Source organism: Chelonia mydas, chromosome 19 (assembly GCF_015237465.2).
Source record: "Chelonia mydas isolate rCheMyd1 chromosome 19, rCheMyd1.pri.v2, whole genome shotgun sequence".
Lineage (NCBI taxonomy): Eukaryota > Metazoa > Chordata > Testudines > Cheloniidae > Chelonia > Chelonia mydas.
The window spans coordinates 8107966-8131810 of NC_051259.2; the positions used below are offsets into that span (position 1 = coordinate 8107966).

Below are 23845 nucleotides of genomic sequence, written 5' to 3' on the forward strand. Positions count from 1 at the left end.
CCTCACTCACAGTGTAATACTCATCCCTCCCTGATCAAGCCTGCCTGCTGGCTTTGGAAGGCATTCGGTAAAACTGTATGTGGTTTGCAATAAAGTTGCTTAATTCAAATAGTGTTTGTGCCCTAGAGGTGACTGACCTGCCTAAATCAACATTTCTAGTACTGTATTACAGACTAGGCAGTAGTTTTTAGTTGAGTGGGAAAATAATGATGAATTTTTCTTACAAATTTACTTTACACTGTTGTCCAGTTGTAATTTTTAGAGACTAGCCCAAATTGGGATCAGAGATCCAAATACACCCCAAACTTTGGGACCATTCAGGACTATCTCTAAGTCATCACAGTTTTAATCAGTAAGTATGTCACAGGATTAAGAGTTAGGAGATCTGAGTTCTAGTGCTGGCTACTAAACCTCCACTTGATTTTAAGAGCACACTGCCCTAAACTATATTGTCTTTAATCATTTGAATGTTTTAAAATTAATTTTAGAGATCCAATTTCTGATTTTAAAAGATTAATATATGTTTGTTAATAAGGAATTTTAAAACATATTTGTAAAGGATTTGCTTTAGCTGAGCAAACCATTGATCCAACAGTGTGTTATCCTGTCCCCAGCTATAGCCAATACTTGATGCTTCACAGGAAGGGGGAATATACAAACTGCACCTTGCCAACAATGCAATGCTGCTCATCGGGCAGCTCATCTGTTTGCAGCTGGAAGTTTCAATTTCTGGGAGGAGTTCATGCACAAACACCAGACTCTGACTTTGGAAAAGTTCACTGACTCACGGATTTTGTTAAACTTTTCATAGTGACTTGTCCTCCAACGGCCAGACCTTGCGAAGCTAAACATTAAACTAAAGTGCACAACAGTGGTAAGCATCTGTTGCACTCAAAATTAGGCTTTATAAAGGGATTTCTCTGTGTGTGTGTGTGTGTGTACACACGTATTAGGGACAGAATTCACATATACATCAATCCATAGCAAGGCTATGGGGTTACAGTGCAGCATCTCTGCAGCTGCTACTCTTGCTAGAGACTGGAACAGAGGCTGCTGCCATTCTGTGCCTCCTCCATGTAGGTTTTTTATTTTGCAGACAGGGACTGCTATTTTAAAGCCATATAAAATAATGTAACCGAAACGAATAAACATCAGAAACTAAGAGATTAATTTAAAATTACTCACTGCGAGCCCAGTCCTGCAATCAGATCTGTGCGGGTGCAAAGGTCCGCCTGTGCAGATCTCGTTGCAAAATCAAAGCCTGATAACAGGCCGGCTTAAATCAACTATTTACTAGAATAACTACTATTAACTAGAATAACTGGGTAAAACTGAACACTGATAGTTATAGAATGTAATCAACGACGATAGATTATTAAATTGATAAAATTCATCAGCAACATTCAGTTTGTATGTCTTTATTGTAAGAAATATGAATTTAGAAAGTCCTTTTTCATTAGATGTACTTATTTTTCATCTTCTTTGTGTCTTAGAAATACGAAGTGATATTAGTCCAGATGCTCTTAATAATCTGAATATGTAACTGCAGTTTGTGAGCCAGTGGATTCCATGTAATCTGAACAAGAACAGATATTTAGGACTGTATTTTGTGCGCCTGATTTTTTTCAGCACCTGCTCTATGTAATAATAATAATTAATAATAAAAGGAAGAACAAATAAAAGCCCTTCCACCACAGCTTCTTCCTGTCTCTGCTGACCTTAACTGAAATTAGACCCTGAACCCACACCAACTCCAGCCCAAATTCTGAATGTCAAGAACCATGCGTAATCCTCCAAATACTATGTCATGTTATCATTATTAATCATGTTTGTTATAGAACTGCCTACGGACCAACCAAGATCACAGGCCCATTGTACCTGGCACTGCACAAACACCTTTGTAGAAGGTGTGTTCTGTTTAAACTAATGTAATTAGTCATATAGGGAAGTTACCTCCAATTCAGAAAAGTTTGTATTTCTTGCTCTCTCCCTTGCACACACAAATCTGTTTCTAAACAATCTTTTCTATGGACACTTTTAGGTATGACTCACTCCTGTATTGTTGTCAAGTTTTACATTTTTTATTTACACACCTTTTAAACACTGCATAGAATACAGGATCAACTACAGTATGACAGGCAAACACTGTTCTTGATCAATAGTAACAGATAAAACAGTGGCATGGAAACCCTCTTCTGAAAGTGTGGGTAGTTTAGAACCAGTAGCTGTCAAACATTTTAAAAATGAATTTTTCTATTTGTACCTTGATCTTTATTTAAAACAGCATTATATGTCATGTTACAAGGGTTATTTCATTCCTCTGGATTTCTATTGTCATCCTCTACAAAAATCTTCTGTGTTCTCAGATAAAAGCCAGCTGTGCTACTGATTCTTTGGAGTGTTACGTCAAAAAGCCCATCATGCTTGTGACACAGCATTTTTCAGTTAATTTTTATGGGAGCTGAATTCTAAAAACTGAAGAAGGAAGTGAGTTCTGTACAATTGAGGATTCCTCTTCTGCACAGAAACTAAGCTTTAGTTTGGGGACTGGTGTGTCTGAGAATGTTCAGAATAATTTAGCAGTTGCTTAGACATGTCACTTCATGTGATTTGAGAGGTAATTTGTTATTACACAACCTCTAATCTCATTCATATGAAGAGGCAATTACACCATGTGGGATAGGGAGCTTTATTGTATCTCATAAAGGAATATGCTAAAACACATGAGCTAATATTGTTATGTAATTCACTGTCATTTATCTAGGTGAAAAGGGAAAAAAAATTTCCCATGATTTTTTTTTCAACCTTCAGCCTTTTGAATAAAGAACCAAATTCAGCCTCATCACTCACACCTGGGCTTTAAAATACTGGGCCGGAATAAAAAAAACTTCCCTACCTTTCTGGTGCAGGAAAGTGTAAATTGTACTCTGTGCCAGCTAGCTCATACAGCATGTTCACTTCAAAGGAAGGAGTTGGGGTAGCTTTATGTTAAGGCTGGGGTGAGTTCCCCTCTGTGTGACTGCCTGTGGAAACTGTTGAGCGATTGCACTGAATAGCCCATTTCTCTGTTGTCCTGACCATGCCCCCTCTCCAAAAAGCGCTGCCCGGTTAAGCACTAGTGAAGAGGAAATAGCGATGAGTTTCCACACCATAAGCTCTCCTCTGGAAATATTCCTGCCACTGGAACTCTGTCTCTGGGTTTATACTACTCTAATCTGGGCTGAATCTGGCCCGGTCACTGATCAAAACAGTTGTCATCACTTAAACGTGTTCAGATATAGCATCATTTGAGAGTTTACAATACGTCAGAGTGAAATAACAGCTGTGTAGTTTAAATGTGTTTAAATTTGCACTACGTCGTAGTACACACAGTAATCGCACACATGCTCCTCTGCAAAGCCACAGAGGCTCAAAACCACTGCCTTACTTTCCTCCCACATGGCTTAGACTTGTAAACATGAGTGCATCAAGACCCTGTTTCAGCGAGGTATTTAGGAACATGCCTAACTTTCAGCACACCAGTGGTCCCGCTGACATCTAGTTATGCATGTGCTTGAGTACTGTGCTGAATTGGGCCCAAGCAGGGTTACGTTTTAACAACAACACACACATCAACATTTTCCTGCTATAGGATAGTCAATAACACACAAGGGCTTAATACAAAACGATAAGTTCTTGTATACATGAACCCCCGCAGTGTCCGATACATAGTGCTGTTAGCTGAAAAGTGGTACACTTTATGAAGCAGTTGTCTAATTCTTTTGGGTTAGAGTGGGATTTTGAAGGTTTTCTCCAGTTTTCTATAGGTGCTTTTAAGAGGGTACATTGTGATTTCTTATACTGTAAATCACTGTGAAAACCTTTATTTTATACATAGATAATAAAAAGAGAGAGAGTCTGAATTTTAAGGCCAGGATTTTCAAAGGAAACCAAGTGTCTAAATCCCCTTGACATTCAATGGGAGTTTGGTGCCTAATGCCTTTAGGCCTCTTTGGAAATCCCAACCTGCGTTTCTGAGTGTGTTGGAAATCATTTTTCCCGTAGCTCGATCGGTTCTTCTCCATGCTTGTACACACTGATAGTAACCTGCCCTGTTTCAGAGCCATATTTGTTCTTGACATAGATGCTGTATTTTCCTGTGTCTTCACTGCAGACTTTCTCAATGGTAACTGTGACAACTATCCCCTTCACGTCCATTTTGTAACGATCTTTAAAAACTACTACCTTCTCGTTCTTGAACCAAGTAATTTCTGGGTAAGGGTCACCAGATATGCAGCATGTCAAACACAGGGTCTGTTTTAAAAATATAGTAAATACAGCGTTACAGTGACAATTCACAGCCAGTGGCTTAAAGTATAATTGGGCAAAGAAAAAGATAAAAATGGATCTCCAGAAACCACAAGTTTCACTGATCCAGGAACTCATAAGTTCTTATCAGCTCGGACACTCTGGCCTCAGGCAAGCTACTTATCCACTTTTCTGTCTCAGTTTCCTCATCAGTAAAATGGGGATCATACTGCTTATTCATCTACCCCAGAGAGGGACTTGAGAGGATTAACTGATTAACATTTGTTAAGTTCTTTGAAGATGGAAAGCACTGTATAAATGCTATGGATTATTATTGTTCGCAGTATTGTTTTAGCTGTGTTGATCCCAAGAGATGAGATTCTCTCTCATGTATTATCATTCTTATTAATTATTTGTATTACCTAGGAGACCTAGTCATTGACCAGGACCCCATCGTGGTACAAATACAGAACAAAAAGATGGTCCCTGCCCCCAAACAACTTTAGGTATAAGACAAGAGACAACAGCTGGATACAGATGGGAAGTAAAGAGGAAACCATGAGATGATATGGTCAGCATGAGAGGCAGTGGTCTGAGAATACAAGTCTATGGGCCTGATTCTGATCCCAGCAATTTTTGTACCTAAAACAGATATTGTACTTCTCTTATTCAGTGCCTAGGACAGCATGATCTTACAATACCATTTTGCTTGCCAGGAAATGGAAGGCTGCATTTTTTAAGTGCACAAATATTTAGCCATATAGAAAATTGAAACCATGCAGCTGAAATCATTGCTACTCTGTTTGGGGCCATTAGCAATAGAAGTATGTTTAACTGCTTTCAAAATGTTAAGGATCATTAATGTGACCATAAAATTCAAGGCTGTTTTAGTTTCTAGGCTATGAAGGAGTTATTAATTATGATATAGGACAGGAGTCCCTCAATAGTAGGATCTAGTTGAGTTGAGAAGTATATCAGAGGTGGCAGAACTAGGTTCTTGAGGGGGTGAGCAAGATTTATATTATTAGTGAACAAATCTACCAAAGCAAAACCTAAATACTTCATATGAGGTTGTTAAAATTACAAATTATCATGGCTACTCAGGCTGTTAAGCTGGGCAGGTTTATCTTCTTTTGGATAGGTGTGGGGGTCTTACACACCAGAATAATGTGAATGGAGAGAATGACTGCTCTACATTTTTATTTATTTAGTGCATGCCCATGGTGTGTCTGACATGGTACAAACACACCAACTGCAACCTGTCTACAGCTCCTGCAGGGGTGTAGGTTTCCCTGCAGGGAGGCATCTTTGTTTAGAAGTCACAGCATCACAATGAGATAGAATTACCTTCTCCAGCCTGCAGCTTTAAACAAAGGGCAGTTATGGTTAAAATTTAATTACTCTTCCTTGCATGTTCCATGGGCACAGCTGTGGTTACATGAAGTGCAGGTGGCTTATATTAATCGCTTTCAAAACCTGGGTTATACGTGTCTAAACAGAAGTTAGGCATTTTAAGTGACCTCAGAAGCCGCTAGGATTTTTGATGGGACTGGCCAGTCAGTGAGATTTAGACGTGGGCTTCTTTCTTCTGCCACTTTCCCCAGGTAAATCAGGAATACTTCCATTGAAGTCAATGGGCCTGATTCTCATTTGTGCTAAGGCCCCTTTACACCACTCTGGCAGTGTAAAGGGACCTTAAAGTGGGCATAAATTACATTTACAGTCATTTTAAAGCCTCTTTACTCAGCCACAGTGCTCTTAGAGTAAAGGAGAATCCAGCCCAATAGATTATAAGACTAGTGTGACAGAAGAATCAGGACTCATATTTAAAGTTGTTAGCCTAAAGCAGGGATTGGGAAGGGAGACTAGGGGCATGTGAAACAGCTACCATATACCATTGTCAGCACCTGAAAACCAGGGTCTAATGTCTAAGGAGGGCAGTTGAGTAAGGAGAGAGATGTTCATGTAACTTTTCCTATGGTTAGCATTAAAACTATCCTTGCACTTCACAAGTTCACAAAAATGGAACCTTGAGGCCTAGCTAGATTTGTGGATTTCAAAGGGAACCCCCGCCCTACCCCCCAAAATTTTCTCCTATAGAGAAGGTGTGTGTGTCTGGAAGGACCACCCACCATCATATTGCTCAGTGTTGTTAGCAATGGGTATCACACCAGGCCTCTGACAACTGCAGTGGCTCAGGAAAGCACAGGGACTGCAGCGGTGGCCATCCCCTATATGGGGACACAAAGTAGGGGAAAGCTCCTTGTGTTCTTCCTGCCAGCCATGTGTGCAACCTGGCCATGATAGGTATACAGTTACTCAGTAGTACCTTATCCTCCATGATGGTGGCAACATCTGGCAGACCTTGAACAACTCTGGCACGATCTGGGAAGGAACAAATGTGACTGTTCAACTTTACATACCGGTATGGCCCTTTGATATGTATGACAGAACCAAGGAGAATGTGCAACATTCGTTTACTTACTCTTTTCTGCTATCACCGCTTCCCTGAAAGTAAGAAAAAGATAATTGAAGAGAAATATAGTATTTTTTATTTATTAAATATGTACCCTGAATGTTTTTAATAGGAACCTGTTCCCTAATTTCTATAGAGAACTTCACTTCCAAAGTGAAAGCAAAGATGTGCAGTAAGGTGAGATATTGGAACAGGGAAAATGTCTGAAATTTTCAGGGATTCTCTAGGTTTCATCTGGGGTGGGGGGGATGAGGAAGGGTTTTTTGGCCTGTTTCTGGAATAGAGAGACATGTTGAAAACAAATTTTTTTAATTCTTGATAATGGATAATGCAGCTCCTCTAATGTTTGCTTAAGGCTTGATCTCACAAGTGCTCCACCCAAGAAGGATCAGAGGTCCTTTCTGATTCGCTGGTCACTATAAGAAAAGGCTGATGTCGGAGTTTCAGCTTCATGTCTAGGAAAACTTCTTCTTCTTTAAAAGTGAATTTAGTTTTGAAAACTGTCCCAGAGTGACAGTCTCGAAAGCGGAAGCCCTCTGTGTATCTACAGAAGAGGTACCGCACAGGGACCAGGAAATGCAGGCTTCCTCACGGGATCCCATCATCATGCCTCAAACCTGATCTGGAAGGGTCACTCCTACATGCGAGAGGGAACTCCATCTCAGACTTAGGAGTGGCCATGATCCTTCAGTGACTTTTCTGCTGACCCAACATTTTTTCCCATGGTTCATGCTGCCAATCCCTGTGGAGCCATCCCTGCTGTAGCTACTGGCCCCTATGCCTCTCCTGCACCAATGCCATACTCAGCCCCCACCTTCCAGCCTGGCCTGCCCAGGTGTAGTGTTGCTCCCCATCCCCCGAGAGGGGACAGGGCCTGCTGGAAGCGGATGGGGTCGGGCAGGCCCCTTGAGGGAGCCCTGGTGCAGGAGCTGGCCCGACAGCAATGTTGTGGAGAAGCAGCATTGAGTGACCCACTGCCTACTTAGGTTTGGCCTTGTGGCCCCTCTGTTGTGATGGAGGGGCTGTGGGGGCCAAACCTGAGTGGGCAGTGGACAGTCAGTGCTGCTCCTCCTCGCCATTGTCAATGATATGTACTGTGCGTAATGGGCGTATGGCTGTGGGCACCACTAGTGTACTGTGCCTTTTGCTACAGGGGCCCCAGTCCATCAGCTTCTAGACTGCATCCACCAACTCACGTCACATCAGGTCCACTGCACAGCTGTCAGAGGGTAGTGAGAGTTAGTGGATAGCAAGCAGAGCAGCCTCTAAACTAGGGTTTTAGTGGAAGAAGATACTGTAGTATAACCAACACCCTAAGCCATTCATCCCTCTGTGGGATCCATTTCCTAGATGGTGCAAACAGGCCCTGATTCTGAAATTGGTTCCATGCTGGCAGATCCTTGCCCCAAACAGGGCCTTAGTGATATCAATGGGCCTCTGCATGGGCAATGGGGCTCTGTGTGTATGGATCTGCTTTACAGCAGTGAGGGCAAACAGGGTCCTAAAATGCTATTTTCTATTTTGTTGGACAACATCTCACACATTGACTTACGTTGGTTAAAGTAAAGAAGGATATTATCTAAATGCATATGGACCTTCTCTCCCTTGGTACTAATTCATTTTAATTTGCCTTGTCTTCCAAAGCTATGGCTTACTTATACCTTGCCCAGACATTCTCCTCCCTGCAAATATGAGCTTTGAATAATTTCCTGCATTTAGCAATTTTCACATTACCAAGGCTCTTTGTAAAAGAGAAATCTGCCAGGATTGGATCTCCATGGTGGGATGTGCAGCGTGGAGGTTAATCCAAGCTGCAGAGTCTCATTTATTAACAAAAATAAACCAGGCAGTTTAGCTTTAAATGTTAAATGTAAACGTTTAGTTCAGCTTCAAATGTGAAAGTATTTGAGAAGAAACTCACTTTAGCCGTAGGTGTTCAGCCATTGCTTCTTCGAAAGCTGCAAGGAATAGAAGAGATTTTAAGAAGAAAGTGCAGTTTGTGGTTTGTTATTTAATAGATTTAACCTAACATGTGTGATAATAGGGACATGTAGAGACATACATAGAACAGTATTTATAGCTGCCTCAAGGAAACATGCGATCTATATATGTGCTGCTAAAAGATCAAGGCCCTGATGCTCCGTTCCCACAGAGAAGCCCCAGGGAAGGGGAAAATAATCTGAACAACTCTGAGAGGTCCCAGTGGCAGAGTGAGAGTCACTTTCTCTCCTCCAAGAGAGGGGCAGGGATGCTTCCTGCAAACCCCAAAGGGTCTGTGGGGGAAGCAAATCAATTTTGGGTCATCTCTCAGGACAGCCCTACTCTCTGGAAGCTTCCTCTCCCATGGCAGTAATGATCCCTAAGGGGGGTTGGAGTCTTCCTGCCATTAGCTACTCTGCCTGTGCTGCACATGACCCTCCTCTGTGCACTTCCCTCCACTCCCCCTCCTCACAGCATACCATCCCCTTGGCACTTCACAGAGTTCCCCCTCTTCTGTGCTCCCCATCTCAGCATGAGGGAGATGAGCCTGAAGGCCCAAGTGAGGGGGAAATCTCAGAAAGTAACAGGTGTTTAGCTCTTCCCTCAGACAGAAATGTTCTGCTCCAGTTCACCTTTCCCAGACAAGTCAGTTGACAGTCTGTGAGAATCTTTCCCATCGAATATTTCCAGGGTATATTTTCCCTTATCCGAATCCGTGGGGTTCAGTATGTGTAGCCAGATCTGGTCCATTGTACTTCCGCTTTTCAGCCTCTCACCACTTTCTAGTCGCTTCTCCCTAAGGAAACAAATTATATCATTTTAACAACATTGACGTAAAATTGCACAAGTTTTGAGATTAAACTGTCTTTTTAGGATCTATTGCTTAGAACAAGAGACGGGGAGCTAGGACTCTGGGTTCTATTCCTGATGGCCATAGACTCACTGTGGGCAAGTCTCTTAGGGCTGGATTTGGAAGGTATTTGGGCACCTAAACATGCAGAAAGGCACCTAGTGGGATTTTCAAAAGCCCAAACCTAAATACCGTTGAAAATTTGGCCCTTTCACCTCTAAATTTTGCCTATCTGGAAAATGGGTCTATTCTGCAAGGGTGTTGTGAGGCCAAATTAACTAATGTTGGGAAAGAACTTTGATATGCTCAAATAAAAGGGTGTATAAATGCAAAGCGGGAGTAGCATTTAGTTATTCAGAGTGGGATGAGGCGGTCATTCAGAGAAGTATAAAGCTGCACAGACGAAGTACTTTAAAAAAATACATCCTCCCATGTCTGTAGCTAACCTGTCATTTGATAGTATCATTATCACACCAGTGAAATCGTCACCCAGGAGTACTTGTGCAGCAGAAAATAAATAGAACATGATTGGTAACTGACGAGTTCCCACACACGATTCAATGTAAAGAGACAGTTGAATTTAAAGCCCCTTATCCCCCCAATCCTGCAATCCTCATTCAGACGAATCCCCCACTGTCTTCAAGGAGTGCAGGTTCGGGCACAATGACCCCGATCCTCAAAGGTATTTAGGCCCCTAACTCCCATTGATTTGAGTGGATGTTAGGAGCCTACAATACTTTGAGGCTCTCAGCCAGTGTGCTTTAATTTCCATGACAGATAATACAGACTGTCCATATGTTATGAGCCTTGCCAGCATATCTGAAGTACATACTTGTGATACCAGGTTGTTTTCATGTAGTCCGTGTAGTACTTCACTTCACTGTAGATTCGAATGCCTTCTGCAGTTGGCTGGACTTTCAGAGGTTTAGCAGAAAGGGCTAAGAAGAGAATTCAAAGACTGGAATTTCACTGGGTGACCAGCCAGTCTATATACTGGCAATTTTTTTTTTTTTAAAAAGAACCTAACGTTTCACCCTGTTTGGAGAACACGAGCAGCTGAAAGCGACATGGCGTTCCAGCATATGAAGGCGCTATGGCTTCCACCCAGCAGAAATGTGCATACTTCCTCCGGTGGCCTGGATCCTAAGTAGAGGAGGTCCCATAGACACATTAGGGCCTTCTCTCAACCTCACCTTTCATTGTTCTAATACTGGGGCAGTCACCAATGATGGGGGTAGAGTAACATTTTTACCACCACATCATCTAGGCCTGCTCTGTGCAGGGTTTAACGATGCTTTCTGAACGGGATTTGCTCGGGTCTACACTGCACCAGGCCAGCAGAACCCATTGTCAGCAATGGGCACATTCCCTACTATAGACAAGGCCAGAGAGACTTAGGTCTCAGCTCACTTTGATGTTAGAATGTGACAACTGCAGGTGTCTGGGCAGAAATAACAGATCATAGCAAGAGTTAAAGAGATAACATTTCCTGACCTTCTGGGAGGATCAGGTGAAAAACAGGAGTAGAATATATTTAACTCCTCTCTCACCTGCTGCAGCAGCCCTGCCTTCAGCTCACTTCTCTTCCCCTCTCATTTCCAGCTGTTTACTGACTCTTCTCCCCATACTTCAATTCCCCAAATCCCCCCAAACTCACAGCAGAGTCTAAATGCCTCCTGTTCCCCATTCACTTTACTTCCCCATTTGCCACCTTTACAAAACAGAGGAGTTTTACTTCAGAGGGAAAGGAGTGGCCTCTTGATCGAACAAAGGACAACTCCTAAGTCCCAATCCCAGCCCTGAGACCAGCTCTTTCTCCCACCATGGGCAAATCACTTTGCCTCCCTCTGCCTCAGTTTCCCCATCTGTACAATAGTTATAATAGTTACATACCTCTGATAAGTATTATTTTTACAGTCTGAAGCAGATGAGAAACAGACTTACCACTAACCCTGCAGAGCTCTTTGAGAATGTCTTCAAACCCTGCACACACAGAAAGAAGCTTCAATCAGCCATAAATACGTTCACTAGCAATGTGCATCTGATTCACCAACAGCCTCTTCAGATCATAAAACCTACTGTATATGGTATTTATTTTGTTGTTTTCCTATTGGTAAACTTCACTGGCTATAAAGTTTTTGCCATTGACTCATTTATTTCTACATGTTGGACATATCTTACTTTATTCAGATGTTGTCAGCTTCCTTAACATTCAGCATACACAGTGATGTATCTCGTATGGGATACAAATTTACCTATCAGGATTAAATGATAGATGCCAGATGACATGGCAGAGTTTAAAGCCTGGGGAAAAGAGTCTCCTGATTCCTGCTGAGTTTAAATGCGCGGAATATCTTTGAGTTTCACCCCTTCTATCCCCTGCTGCTCGAGAGGTTTTATAGCACGGTCACGATTTGAAAAATGACTGTGTGGAATGACATTGGGAGGATTGTCAATATTTACTCTCTCTCTAACTTCTAGAAGAATTCACAGCACTGCTAATTAAAGCAGGGGGTTGAAAGTAAAAGTGTCCTTTTTGCATTTGACATCACTGGTACTAAAGATTCTGCAATCAGAAACTCAGTTTTGTTGAGGCTGCACAATGGAAAACAGTACCCAGTTGCTCTTCCCTCACTTTTGAGGATCTGCAGAGCTAGCAGGAGTTTAAACTTGCATATGTCAGTCATTAAATGAGATATGACAGAGACACATGCAAGGAGTAGCCATAGGATATGATCCATTGACTTCAGTGGGCTTTGGATCAGGACGATAGTAAGTAAAAAGGAGCTATTTGTACTTGGTACATTTTCTGATCCTAATCCCACATTTAAATACTTCTTATTCTTGAAATTTACAACATACATATATAAAGGAATACATAGCCTCCTGTACCAGAGAAGAGAAAAGAGTAGAAAACTCTTGAAGTCCACTAGAGAGCTCATAATGTAGACCTGATTACATTTGGAAGCATTTATATATTAAAATAATGAGTACTATAGAAAACACTTAAAACAGGTGGAAAGTTTAATTTTAAAGCCGTGTTGAAAGCCTGATCTCTCTCTCACACACACACATATAAAAAAGTGTAACATATTGCCTATTAGTGTGAAATCATCCTACCTTCCTTACTGAGATCAAGTTCAGTAATGTCTTCTCCTCGGTCATCAGAAACAACCGCTTTGTATATTCCTTTATCCTCTCTGGTAAGCTGGCAAAATATTTCAAAATGGAAATTTCCCATATCACTAAAGAATGGGACAGTTTTGGGCGGGTGAGATCAGAGCTCTGTTTGTAATGTACTGGTGAATTTCCCCCGGTCATCTGGGTGAATTTGGTGAGTTAACAACAGTATTGACTAGAATGAAAGCAGCCCCTTGCAAGCTTCCCCTATACAGCTGTATTGATACACATCAGTCTCCACCTGCAGGATTGATGTATATTGATGGTCCTGGGTCTCATCTAAGCAGAGATTGCCACTCACGCTTATGTATATACTGGTTTTTGATACGGAAATGGTTTATTTGAAATTAAGTTGAAAAACTGAGACCAAGCAGGATAACTCTGCACAGACAAAACTCTAGTTCATTAACTCTACCACAGAGCCCCCTTCATTCACCTGTTGATGCTCTGTGGGTCAAGGATTCATTGATTTTTAAGGGCAAAAGGGACCATTACATCAGCTAGAGTGAGCTCCTGCAGATCACAGGCCATATAATTTCATCCCGTTACTCCTGTATTGAGCCCAATAACTTGGGTTTGACCAAAGCCTCTCACAGAAAGGCATCCAGTCTTGATCTGAAGACTTCAAGAGAAGGAGAATCCACCACTTCTCTTGGGAGTTTGTTCCAATGGTTAATCACTCTCACTGTTAAAAATATGAGCCTTATTTCTAATTTGAACTTCTCTGGCTTTATCTTCCAGCCTTTGCTGTTTTTTCTTTCATGCTTTATTCTGTATTTGAAGAGTGCCTAGCACACTGTGGGTACTGCCAGAAACAAACAGTAAATGATAATAATAATAATATCTTAGTAATATCTACCCACATTTATTGCATGTTGAAGTGATATCACGAATGCCCCCAAATTGCATTATGTTTTTCACCTTTTTAATCCGAAGAGTTCCAGTCCCAGTCTGCAGATCATACAGACCGTCCAAATGTGCTTTTTTATCCAAGAACCATTTAAAGTTGGTGTCTTTTTTCATGTTTGTTGCCTGTTCAAAGTAAAGGTTTAGCAATCAGAATACTGATCTTTCTGAATGCAAGGATGTCTTTCTAATTATGAGACTTCAGCTGTCCCAGGGGATTCCCTCAGTATTAGGTGAAGCTTTCCCCCTTGTTTTCCAGAGCTGTTAGGATTTACTTCCAAGTTCTTGCCTTTTATCAGTAGGCAAATATCAATTAGTTAGAGCTGGTGTTATTTATGCAGTCTCCTTAAAATGCACATCTATATTAACAATAGATGGATGCTACTGTACATAGTAACAATTGTATAGTAATACTTACCTTGCACGTCAGCAGAACTTCACAATCCTCAGTAACCTTCCACTGCAAATTCTCTATAAAATGAGGACCTACAAGTAAAAAAACAAAACAAAAAACCAGTCTTGCTAGTCCTTCCTGCAGGTCTGCTTTTAATATTAGACCATGCAATGGCTCCATCTAGTGGTAAATCGCGGCACTGTCCTCCTTGTATTAACTCTTCTGTGTTCCAATTTTATGGAATTTGTATTTTATATGCAGTAGGCACCATAATGTTAGATGTATAATTTTAAAAAGTTCCCGAGGACAATAGTTCTTATGGTGACTAACAGGACTTTTCTTAAAATGCTGGTAGATTATGCTCTCCAATTACTCTTTTCATTTAGGTTGAGTGTCAGGTCAGTATTGAAAGATTATGGATATTCTGCAGGTAGAGGGCAATGGAATAGATAATGTGTAAATATTCCAATCTGCTCTCCTGCTATGAACTACCTGTGAACCCAATTAAAAGGCAAATTCATCTGTCCATTTTTAATCTGGTTCTGGTGCCCACAATTCAAAAGGATGTTGACTAATTGGAGAGGGTTCAGAGAAGAGCCATGATAATGACTAAAGGGTTAGAAAACCTGCCTTACAGTGATGGACTGAAGGAGCTCAATCTATTTATCTTAACAAAGAGAAGGCTCGGGGTGACTTGATTACAGTCTATAAGTACCTACATGGGAAACAAATATTTAATAATGGGCTCTTCAGTCTACCAGAGAAAGGTGTAACTTGGTCCAATATCTGGAAGTTGAAGCTAGACAAATTCAGACTGGAAATAAGGTATAAATTTTTAATGGTGAGAACAATTAACTATTGGAACAATTTATCAAGGGTTGTGGTGGATTCCCCAACACTCACACTTTTAAAATCAAGATTGGATGTTTTTCTAAAAGTTCTGCTCTAGTAATCATTTTGGGGGAGTTCTATATAGCTTGTGTTATGCAGCAGGCCAGACTAGATGATCACAAAGGTCTCTCTGGACTTGGAATCTATGAATCAGCTACTCTTTTCCATGAAAACAGCTTTTTTATACTCATTATTTATACATCAGCCACAAGGTAGGGGAGGGAGACAGGGGAATGTACTGCTCCCATTGACAGTGAAGATTTCCACATTCTCTGCTTTCCACCAGGAGATAAAGATGGACCTGAGTCCCATCTGAACTGGACCTTTTCTGAATCTCAGGCATGTTCAGAGTCAGGGTGTTGGTTCAGGGGCCCTCTTCCAGAGACAGCTGGTCACATGCCTCGAACTATTAAAACAAATCAAACTTTGATTTGATTTTTAATGGCCAGAAAACAGTAACCTAAAATAAAATGCTCTATCTTAGTCCAGCAAGCAGTTTAAATAAGAGTATACTGAAGAGAGCAATTTACTTTTCAGTTATTGTTTGGGCTCTCAGTAGAATATCCTTGTTTCAGCTTTCACCAACTTTTCACCAGTCCTGGCAAAGTCAGTGACCTTGAGGCTATCTTACCTTGCTTTCTCCTCCAGTCTCTCCGCTTAGCATCAGCCTCCGCCTCAACTTTATCAAAACCTGAAAGAACAAACAGTGACAGATCAGGGTCAACAAAAGGGCATTGAAACAACCATTACAACCCCTTTCCATGTAATATGGTATAGATTCCTAACCAGGAAGGATGTTACTCTAAAACACATACAGTGTATGATATTTCTAAGAGCCATCTCTCCAGCCTCAGTTAAACTCTGTTCTTCAGTATAGAATCCTTGGCAAGGTCAACTCTATTAGCCTTTCATGCTGCTAGCAGCTCAGAATGTAATATTTATTTTCAAGAAGATACAGTGAATTTGCTTTTAAGAGCTGATCTTTAGGCAGTGGAAGCTCCCATCGGTTTAAATAGGAGTTTTTTGGGGTATGTAAAGAATACAAGATGGAGTCCTGGAACTTGAAACTTTTCAAGGGAGAAATATTAGAAATACAGATTCAGGCATCAAGAGACTCAATCCAATAAGATTAAAAACAATCGCCAAACTGTTTAAAAATGAGAACTGTCAAATAAAGGCTACAGTATTATTTAGGGAAGAATTTAGACTGGAAAACTCCAACTTTCTGTTCATAAAGAGCCAAAAATGTTTCTGTACACTTGCATATATGGGCCTATCTGTTCACCTTACAGAGCTCCGTTCTCTTTTCCATATGGACTTTCTCTATTCACTGCAGTTTCTTTATTGCACTTATTCAAATGTAGTTGTTAACGTCCTTGAATTTTCAGGCCAATGTTATGATAAGATAAAATGACTAAAAATCACAGTACACAGCATCAACCCCTGTGTGTCAATAGATAGTTTGTTGTGAGGGAATTACGTGTATAGAGCAAATAAAGAAGAAAATATATGAACACAGATCCATGGCTGTGATGTTCTAGCAGGACCAAAGATTATTATCCAGGACTCCAGATATAAAACTAAAGTCTTGGATCTGTGCTAAGGAGCCATTCAGATAGCTTCTACTGGAAGACTGATTCCTGGCTTTTGAATAAATGCATTAAAATAAATACTTGATACCTTCAATCACTACCCACAATATAACTGTGGGAAACCATATGTGGCCATTAGCTGGCACTCTCTCTAAGGGTCTGATCCAAAATGTACTGAAGTCAGTAGAAAAACTCCCACTGAGTTCAGTGGGCTTTGGATTAAGCCCTGAATCTCTACTTACTGTCATCAATGAGAGCCAGAGTGAACTGGTTTTTAGCTTTTCCATCTTGCAGCTGGGCTGTGTACGTCCCCTTATCGTCATCACAGAAGTCCTGGATTATTAGTTCTATGAGGCCATTTGCTTTGTCAAAGTTTATCTTATGTGTCTACGTAAAACAAAGTATTGGTGGTAAATTGGTCAGTTTTTCATAGGGAAGTTATTCCAGCATCAAATCCCAGCCCCATGCCGTCTTCAACATAGAGCCTGGCTGGAGCTATAGAGCCTGGCTTCGCTCTACACCTGTAGAACCACCCTGGTATATTTTCCCTGGATACCTGTGGTATGACTGCACTGCCTATAAAAGGTGTATTCTTAACGCAGGTTAGCTAACTTGGGTAAAAATAGCAGTGAAGACATGGCAGCTTGGTTCTTAACTCGGGTTAGCAGCTCAAGGGAAACCCTGCAAGGGAGCCTGGGATAAAACTTGAGTTGCTAACCCAAGTTAGAAGTCGAGTCTCCATGTCTTCATTAAGAAAAGGAGTACTTGTGGCACCTTAGAGACTAACCAATTTATTTGAGCATAAGCTTTCGTGAGCTACAGCTCATTTCATCGGATGCATAAAGTGGAAAATGCAGTGAGGATGTTTTATACACACAGACCATGAAAAAATGGATGTTTATCACTTCAAAAGGTTTTCTCTCCCCCCACCCCACTCTCCTGCTGGTAATAGCTTATTTAAAGTGATCACTCTCCTTACAATTTGTATGATAATCAAGGTGGGCCATTTCCAGCACAAATCCAGGGTTTAACAAGAATGTCTGAGGAACAGTGGGGGGGGGGGGGGAAACAAGGGGAAATAGGTTACCTTGCATAATGACTTAGCCACTCGCAGTCTCTATTCAGGCCTAAGTTAATTGTATCCAATTTGCAAATGAATTCCAATTCAGCAGTCTCTCGCTGGAGTCTGGTTTTGAAGTTTTTCTGTTGTAATATCGCAACTTTCATGTCTGTAATTGCGTGACCAGAGAGTTTGAAGTGTTCTCCGACTGGTTTATGAATGTTATAATTCTTGACATCTGATTTGTGTCCATTTATTCTTTTACGTAGAGACTGTCCAGTTTGACCAATGTACATGGCAGAGGGACATGATGGCATATATCACATTGGTAGATGTGCAGGTGAACGAGCCTCTGATAGTGTGGCTGATGTCATTAGGCCCTGTGATGGTGTCCCCTGAATAGATATGTGGGCACAGTTGGCAACGGGCTTTGTTGCAAGGATAGGTTCCTGGGTTAGTGGTTCTGTTGTGTGGTATGTAGTTGCTGGTGAGTATTTGCTTCAGGTTGGGGGGCTGTCTGTAGGCAAGGACTGGCCTGTCTCCCAAGATTTGTGAGAATGATGGGTTGTCCTTCAGGATAGGTTGTAGATCCTTGATAATGTGCTGGAGAGGTTTTAGTTGGGGGCTGAAGGTGACGGCTAGTGGCGTTCTGTTATTTTCTTTGTCTATTTTCATGTCTTCATTGCTATTTTAACCCAAGTTAAGAATGTACCTTTTTTTTTCTTTTTTGCAGTGTAGACACACCCAGGGCTACAATGGGGCCAACAAACCCTCTCCCTCCTCATGCCCATCCCTTACTCTGGTGTAATCATGGTCCAGAATTTGACTCCCAAATGACTTTTGTTTTCTATTAAAAGTCCATATGCATTTGTGTACTGGGTTTTCACATCAGCACAGGGGAACCTGCTTGTGGTAGGGTGTTTCTGTAGAGAACACAGCCTAAGAGGTTTCCACTGTAACACATAGTACAATAGATTCTCCCTTGCTGCGTATTAAAACTCCCAACTCGCCAGGATTCTGTGCGATCACATGGATTTTTATGTAATGAAAAAGAGCTCTTGAAAGCAGCAGCCATGTGTTGCAAGTAGTCGCACCTCTGGGTGGTAGTGAGGGTAACACCTCCACCCCATGGCACTGTGCACTCACTAATATACCATGAACATTTATATATACACACGCTTAAATCCATCAGACGTTTAAAAATGTTAGCTGTCATCATTAGTCGTGGCCAACCTGTTTGCCGCAAGCAAATATTACCAATACAAAGAGCTTGACATGCACTGTTTAATCATGCATTACCACATAAACCACACAGTCGAGAAAAGATAGTGATTGCATAGGGAAAGCCTCAAAGAATGTTGCTAGACACTTTCTGTGTCTGGAGAACACATGGCAACAAAGTCTAGGAGAGGCTTCAGGTTTTGCCTATCACAAAACACCCATGACTTTGTTATTTTGACATTGTTAGACTGCATTTGAACCACAGGTGAATAGTTCCATTATCCTTTTCTTAATTCTGAACCGTCGAGTCCCCCAAAGTAAATACTTTTTAAAACATATATAGCATTAGGTTTTGGGATGGGAGGGCCAAAAAGGGGTTAATATGTTCTTTTAAATGTACAGCAATGCAAGGGTACTTTGCGACACATGATGCAATGTTATTTTCAATGTCTGCAATTTGGAAACGGGTTGCATGCATCTGCTCTCAAAAGCCAGAAGATTTATACACAGCCAACTCAAAGACGGGTGTGAAAATCAGCCAGGCTTGCTGGGTAGTACAGAAGGGGCAGCATTAAGCCTCCCCCTCATCTAACTGGCAAAGACAGTATTTCTTAGCACATGCTCACACCAAGGCTAAATTAGTCATGGGAGACTGGATTCTTTGGTGCACCAAGCTCGCTTATCATGTAAAGTGAACTTAAAATGGTTGGAGATTGCCCCTGGAGAACCCCCTTGTTCGGGGAGAAAGTCTGCTAGTGCAAAGACGGCAGAGGTAGCTCTGCTGCCTGACTGTGTCATATTCTTCATTGCAGCTCCCAACCCCCTTCTCAGCATAAGGGGATGTAGGGTGTGTGTCAGGAATGGGGATGGGAAGGGGTCAGGGTGGAGTGAGGTTCTCTCATGTTCAGTTCTCTGCTGGCACAAGATGCCCAAGGGACGTTACATCATAGACTTTAACTAATGTTGGGACTTGACAGCTGAGAATCCGGGAGCAGTGACTGGCTCTCTCTCAGACCACTGGGGCACGGTGGGGAATGAAGCCCGGAGTGTTTGAAAAGACGAAGCATAAAAATATGTGATGGGAAACAATAGGCTTTTGAATCAATGATCTCCTCTGAGCTCTGGTTTCATAGAGACAGTCTAGCCCATTGTGAAGACGGGTCAGAGGAAGTCACGCACACGTTGGGAGTTTAGAAGGAACACACGTACCGGAGTGCTTGAAAGCTCCTTCCCATTGAAGATTAAATGCAGCTCTGCCTCTGGCGACAGCTTTTCCACCTCCAGCCACAGACGCACTTCTCCTTTCTCAAGGACATCGATGTTCCACCCGGAGATCAGCTCAATCACTGGAAGGAGGGGGAATGTGGCTGGTCATGGTTGAGGATTTAGGATAAAATCCTGATCCAATGGTATCAGTTGGAGTTTAGATACTGATCTCAATTTTACCCTTACTGTGCATTATATTTGAATCTAAATCCTTCCCATGCTATCAGATGACACTTTGGGCACAAACAAGGCTCCTCCATCCCTGTCTATTGTGCTCTTTGTTGGAATGACTACCATATTGTCTTTCCGTAACTTAGGCCAATGACCTAGCCTCATAAAAAAGCTATCATTCAACCCCCAGCCTGGAGGGCCAGTGGATGGCTCTTTGTCTAGTCCCTCCCCATTGACCTGTCCAGCTTGGGTGCCCCTACCAAGAGATCAAACTCCTGCTGGCTTAACTCCCAGGCACACAACTCCCAGGCATGCAATTCCCACTGGCACACAAAAGTCTTCCCACAGTCCCCAGGAAAGTCTCTGTATGATGTTCCCAAATGCCTGTTGCCACTAGTTCAACTTACATGGGTTTCTGATTTCATGACTAATTTTCCGCAAATTGTCCAGTTCTGAAAATGCAAAGAACAGCACAGGACTTAGATCAGTAAAGCCAAACTGAAACCACAACTCATTATCAATTTATCTTGTTAACAGACCCTTCATCATCCAGTCAAGTAGTCCTTAACAGGTACAAAACAAGTCATAGTTGAAGGGATTAAGAAGCTGGGAAAATAATATCCAATGCTGGCATCAGTTAGAGAAACAGCTTTAAAAAAAGCCTAAATTACTGTGATGTTGTGGTAATATGCAAAACTCTGAGGCCTAGTCTACACTAGAAAATTAGGTCAGTTTATCTGTGTTGGCCAGATGTGTGAAAAATCCACACCCCTGATCAGTGTTGTTAAGCCAATCTAAATCCCCATGTAGACAGCACTAGGTTGACAGAGGAATTCTTCTATCAACCTAGCTACTGCCTGTCAAGGAGGTGGATTAGCTACGGTGATGGGAAGGATTCTCCTGTTGGTGTAGGTAGTGGCTGTGCCACTGTAGCATTTTAAGTGTAGACAAGCCCTGAGGCTATGAGAACATTTCTTTTCTGATGCCATATGTCATGACCTTCAAGTTCTCATACCGTAGGAGTAATCAGTCACATCTGGCCATTTAAAGGATAGGAAGTCTCCTTTCTATTCCCATTATGTGGCACCACTTCTTCTGCTAAAGGTCTGGGAAGAGCTTTTGCCCAGCCATTCAGAATTAACAAATTACAGCCCATGGGAAGATATTTGTAATGAGGGATTTTTACCTTCCTGGGTTAAAGTATGGCTGGCGGAGATCTCATCATCTACATCAGTTACCTCCACTGAATATGTCCCCAGATCCTTTTCTGATGCATTTTTCAGTATGAGTTTAGATCTTGAAGAAGAAAAAGAAACACAGTAGGGGTCTGTCTAAAATGGGGCTATTTGAGAGAAGAATGCAACATAGTTTGTAAATCTAGAGGAGCAAACATGTAGTAATTTGAATGCAACTGTGGGAGTAGCACAGCCAAAATGTCTTAAAGCCTTAGCAGAAGAATAACTCTGATTCTTCCTTTCTGTGATGCTCAAGGCCTAACTGAGTTCCACACATCATGGGCTCTGCATTTGGAAGTCAGGACAGTAGCCCAGATATGCTTGGGAAATAAAAGCAATGGGTCAAATTCATCCCTGGTGTATCATCAGCAGTGTTGTCTGGAGTTCCTAATAAGATTGGAAGTTTGGGTTCGTTGTCAGATGTGTCGTAAAAGTGCAAATGTTTATCTGAGGTTTGAAGGGCGAGAGGAAGGATCTTACATTTTCCATACTGGTTCTTCAACCATCTCTAATGGAGAGGTTGAACATTTGGGTTGGCAGGTTGAAAGCTTTGCTTTCCATGATTTCTCTGGCAAATATTTTGTCCTGAAGTTTTCCCCAGCTTAGTGTGTAAACAGTCCTCTGCCTCTCTTTCCAACACTCATTTTCCCAATGTGCATTGCCCACTTACTTGTTGCCTTTATCTTCAATTCCAACTCGGTTAGGATCTGGAGGTCCCTCATAATCCTTTGACCAGATAAATTCAGAAGAGTCACACATATCAGGAGTTTCAAAGGCCATGTAAATAAAGCCCTCTTTGTCCACTCCCAGTTCAATCTCATTTGTGCCTGCATAAGAGAAACAAAATTTTGGAAACATTAGGAAAAACTTTCTAACTATAAAGATAGTTAAGCACTGGAATAGGCTTCCAAAGGAGGTTGTGAAATAAGAACATAACGGCCATACTGAGTCAGACCAACAGTCCATCTGGCCCAGTATCCTGTCTTCTGATGGTGGCCAGTGCCAGATGCTTCAGAGGGAATGAACAGAACAGGGCAATTTTGAATGATCCATCCCCTGTCATCCAGTTCCAGCTTCTGGCAGTTGGAGGGTTAGGGATACCCAGAGCATGGGGTCCCTGACCATGTTGGCTAATAGCCATTGATGGATCTCTCCTCCAGGAATTTATCTAGTTCTTTTTTGAACCCAGGTAAACTTCTGGCTTTCACAACATCCCATGGCAATGAATTCCACACATTGTGTGATGAAGTACTTTCTTTTTTTGTTTTAAACCTGCTGCCTATTAATTTCTTTGGGCGACTCCCTACTTCTTGTGTTATGTGAGGGGGTAAGTAACACTTTCCTATTCACTTTCTCCACACCATTCATGATTTTATAGACGTCTATCATATCCTCCCCTTACTTGTCTCTTTTCATAGATGAACAGTCCCAGTATTTTTAATCTCTTTCTATGGAAGCTATATTCCACACCCCTAATAATTGTTGTTGACCTTCTCTGCACCTTTTCCAATTCTAATATATCTTTTTTGAGATTATGGTGACCAGAATCACATGCAGTATTCAAGGTGTGGGCATACCATGGAGTTAAATAGTGGCATTATGATATTTTCTGGTTTATTATCTATCCCTTTCCTTATTGGTTCCTAATATTGTTAGCCTTTTTGACTGCCCCTGCACATTGAGTGGATGTTTTCAGAGAACTATCCACGATGATGCCAAGATCTCTTTCTTGCGTGGTAACAGCTAATTTAGACCCCATCATTTTGTATGTATAGTTGGGATTATTTTTTCCCAATGTGCATTATTTCATACTTATCAACATACATTGAATTTCATCTGCCATTTTCTCACCCAGTTTTGTGAGATCCCTTTGTAACAATTTGCTGTCAGATTTGGACTTAACTATCATGAGTAATTTTGTATCATCTGCAAATTTTGCCACCTCACTATTCACCCCTTTTTCCAGATTATTGAACAGCACAAGTCCCTGCACTGATCCTTGAGGGACCCCGCTATTTCCCTATCTCCATTGTTACCATTTATTCCTACCCTTTGTTTCCTATCTTTGAACCACTTGCTAATCCATGAGAGGACCTTACCTCTTATCCCAGGACTGCCTACTTTGCTTAAGAGCCTTTGGGGAGGGACTTTGTCAAAGGCTTTTTGAAAGTCCAAGTACACTATATCCAGTGGATCACCCTTGTCCGCATACTTGCTGATACCCTCAAAGAGTTCTAATTGATTGGTGAGGCATGATTTCCCTTTATAAATGCTGTGTTGACTCTTCCCCAGCATATCATGTTTATCTGTGTGTCTGATAATTCTGTTCTTTACTA

General features: G+C 41.6%; 1 protein-coding gene across 1 annotated transcript in view; it reads right to left on the reverse strand.

Moving 5' to 3' along the window:
- Positions 1-1566: 1566 nt before the first annotated feature.
- Positions 1567-23845, reverse strand: part of MYOM3 (myomesin 3) — a 72756-nt gene continuing 50477 nt past the window's right edge. The window contains exons 22-37 of the mRNA XM_037882006.2: positions 22180-22336; positions 21461-21570; positions 20682-20726; positions 20047-20183; positions 16799-16943; positions 15596-15655; positions 14098-14165; positions 13695-13805; positions 12714-12801; positions 11538-11576; positions 10426-10531; positions 9376-9539; positions 8685-8721; positions 6773-6795; positions 6617-6672; positions 1567-4293 (exon numbers count right to left, since the gene is read on the reverse strand). Coding sequence (XP_037737934.1) covers positions 4030-4293; positions 6617-6672; positions 6773-6795; positions 8685-8721; positions 9376-9539; positions 10426-10531; positions 11538-11576; positions 12714-12801; positions 13695-13805; positions 14098-14165; positions 15596-15655; positions 16799-16943; positions 20047-20183; positions 20682-20726; positions 21461-21570; positions 22180-22336 — 1610 coding nt within the window. The 3' untranslated portion in view covers positions 1567-4029. The remainder of the gene's footprint in view (positions 4294-6616; positions 6673-6772; positions 6796-8684; positions 8722-9375; positions 9540-10425; positions 10532-11537; positions 11577-12713; positions 12802-13694; positions 13806-14097; positions 14166-15595; positions 15656-16798; positions 16944-20046; positions 20184-20681; positions 20727-21460; positions 21571-22179; positions 22337-23845) is intronic.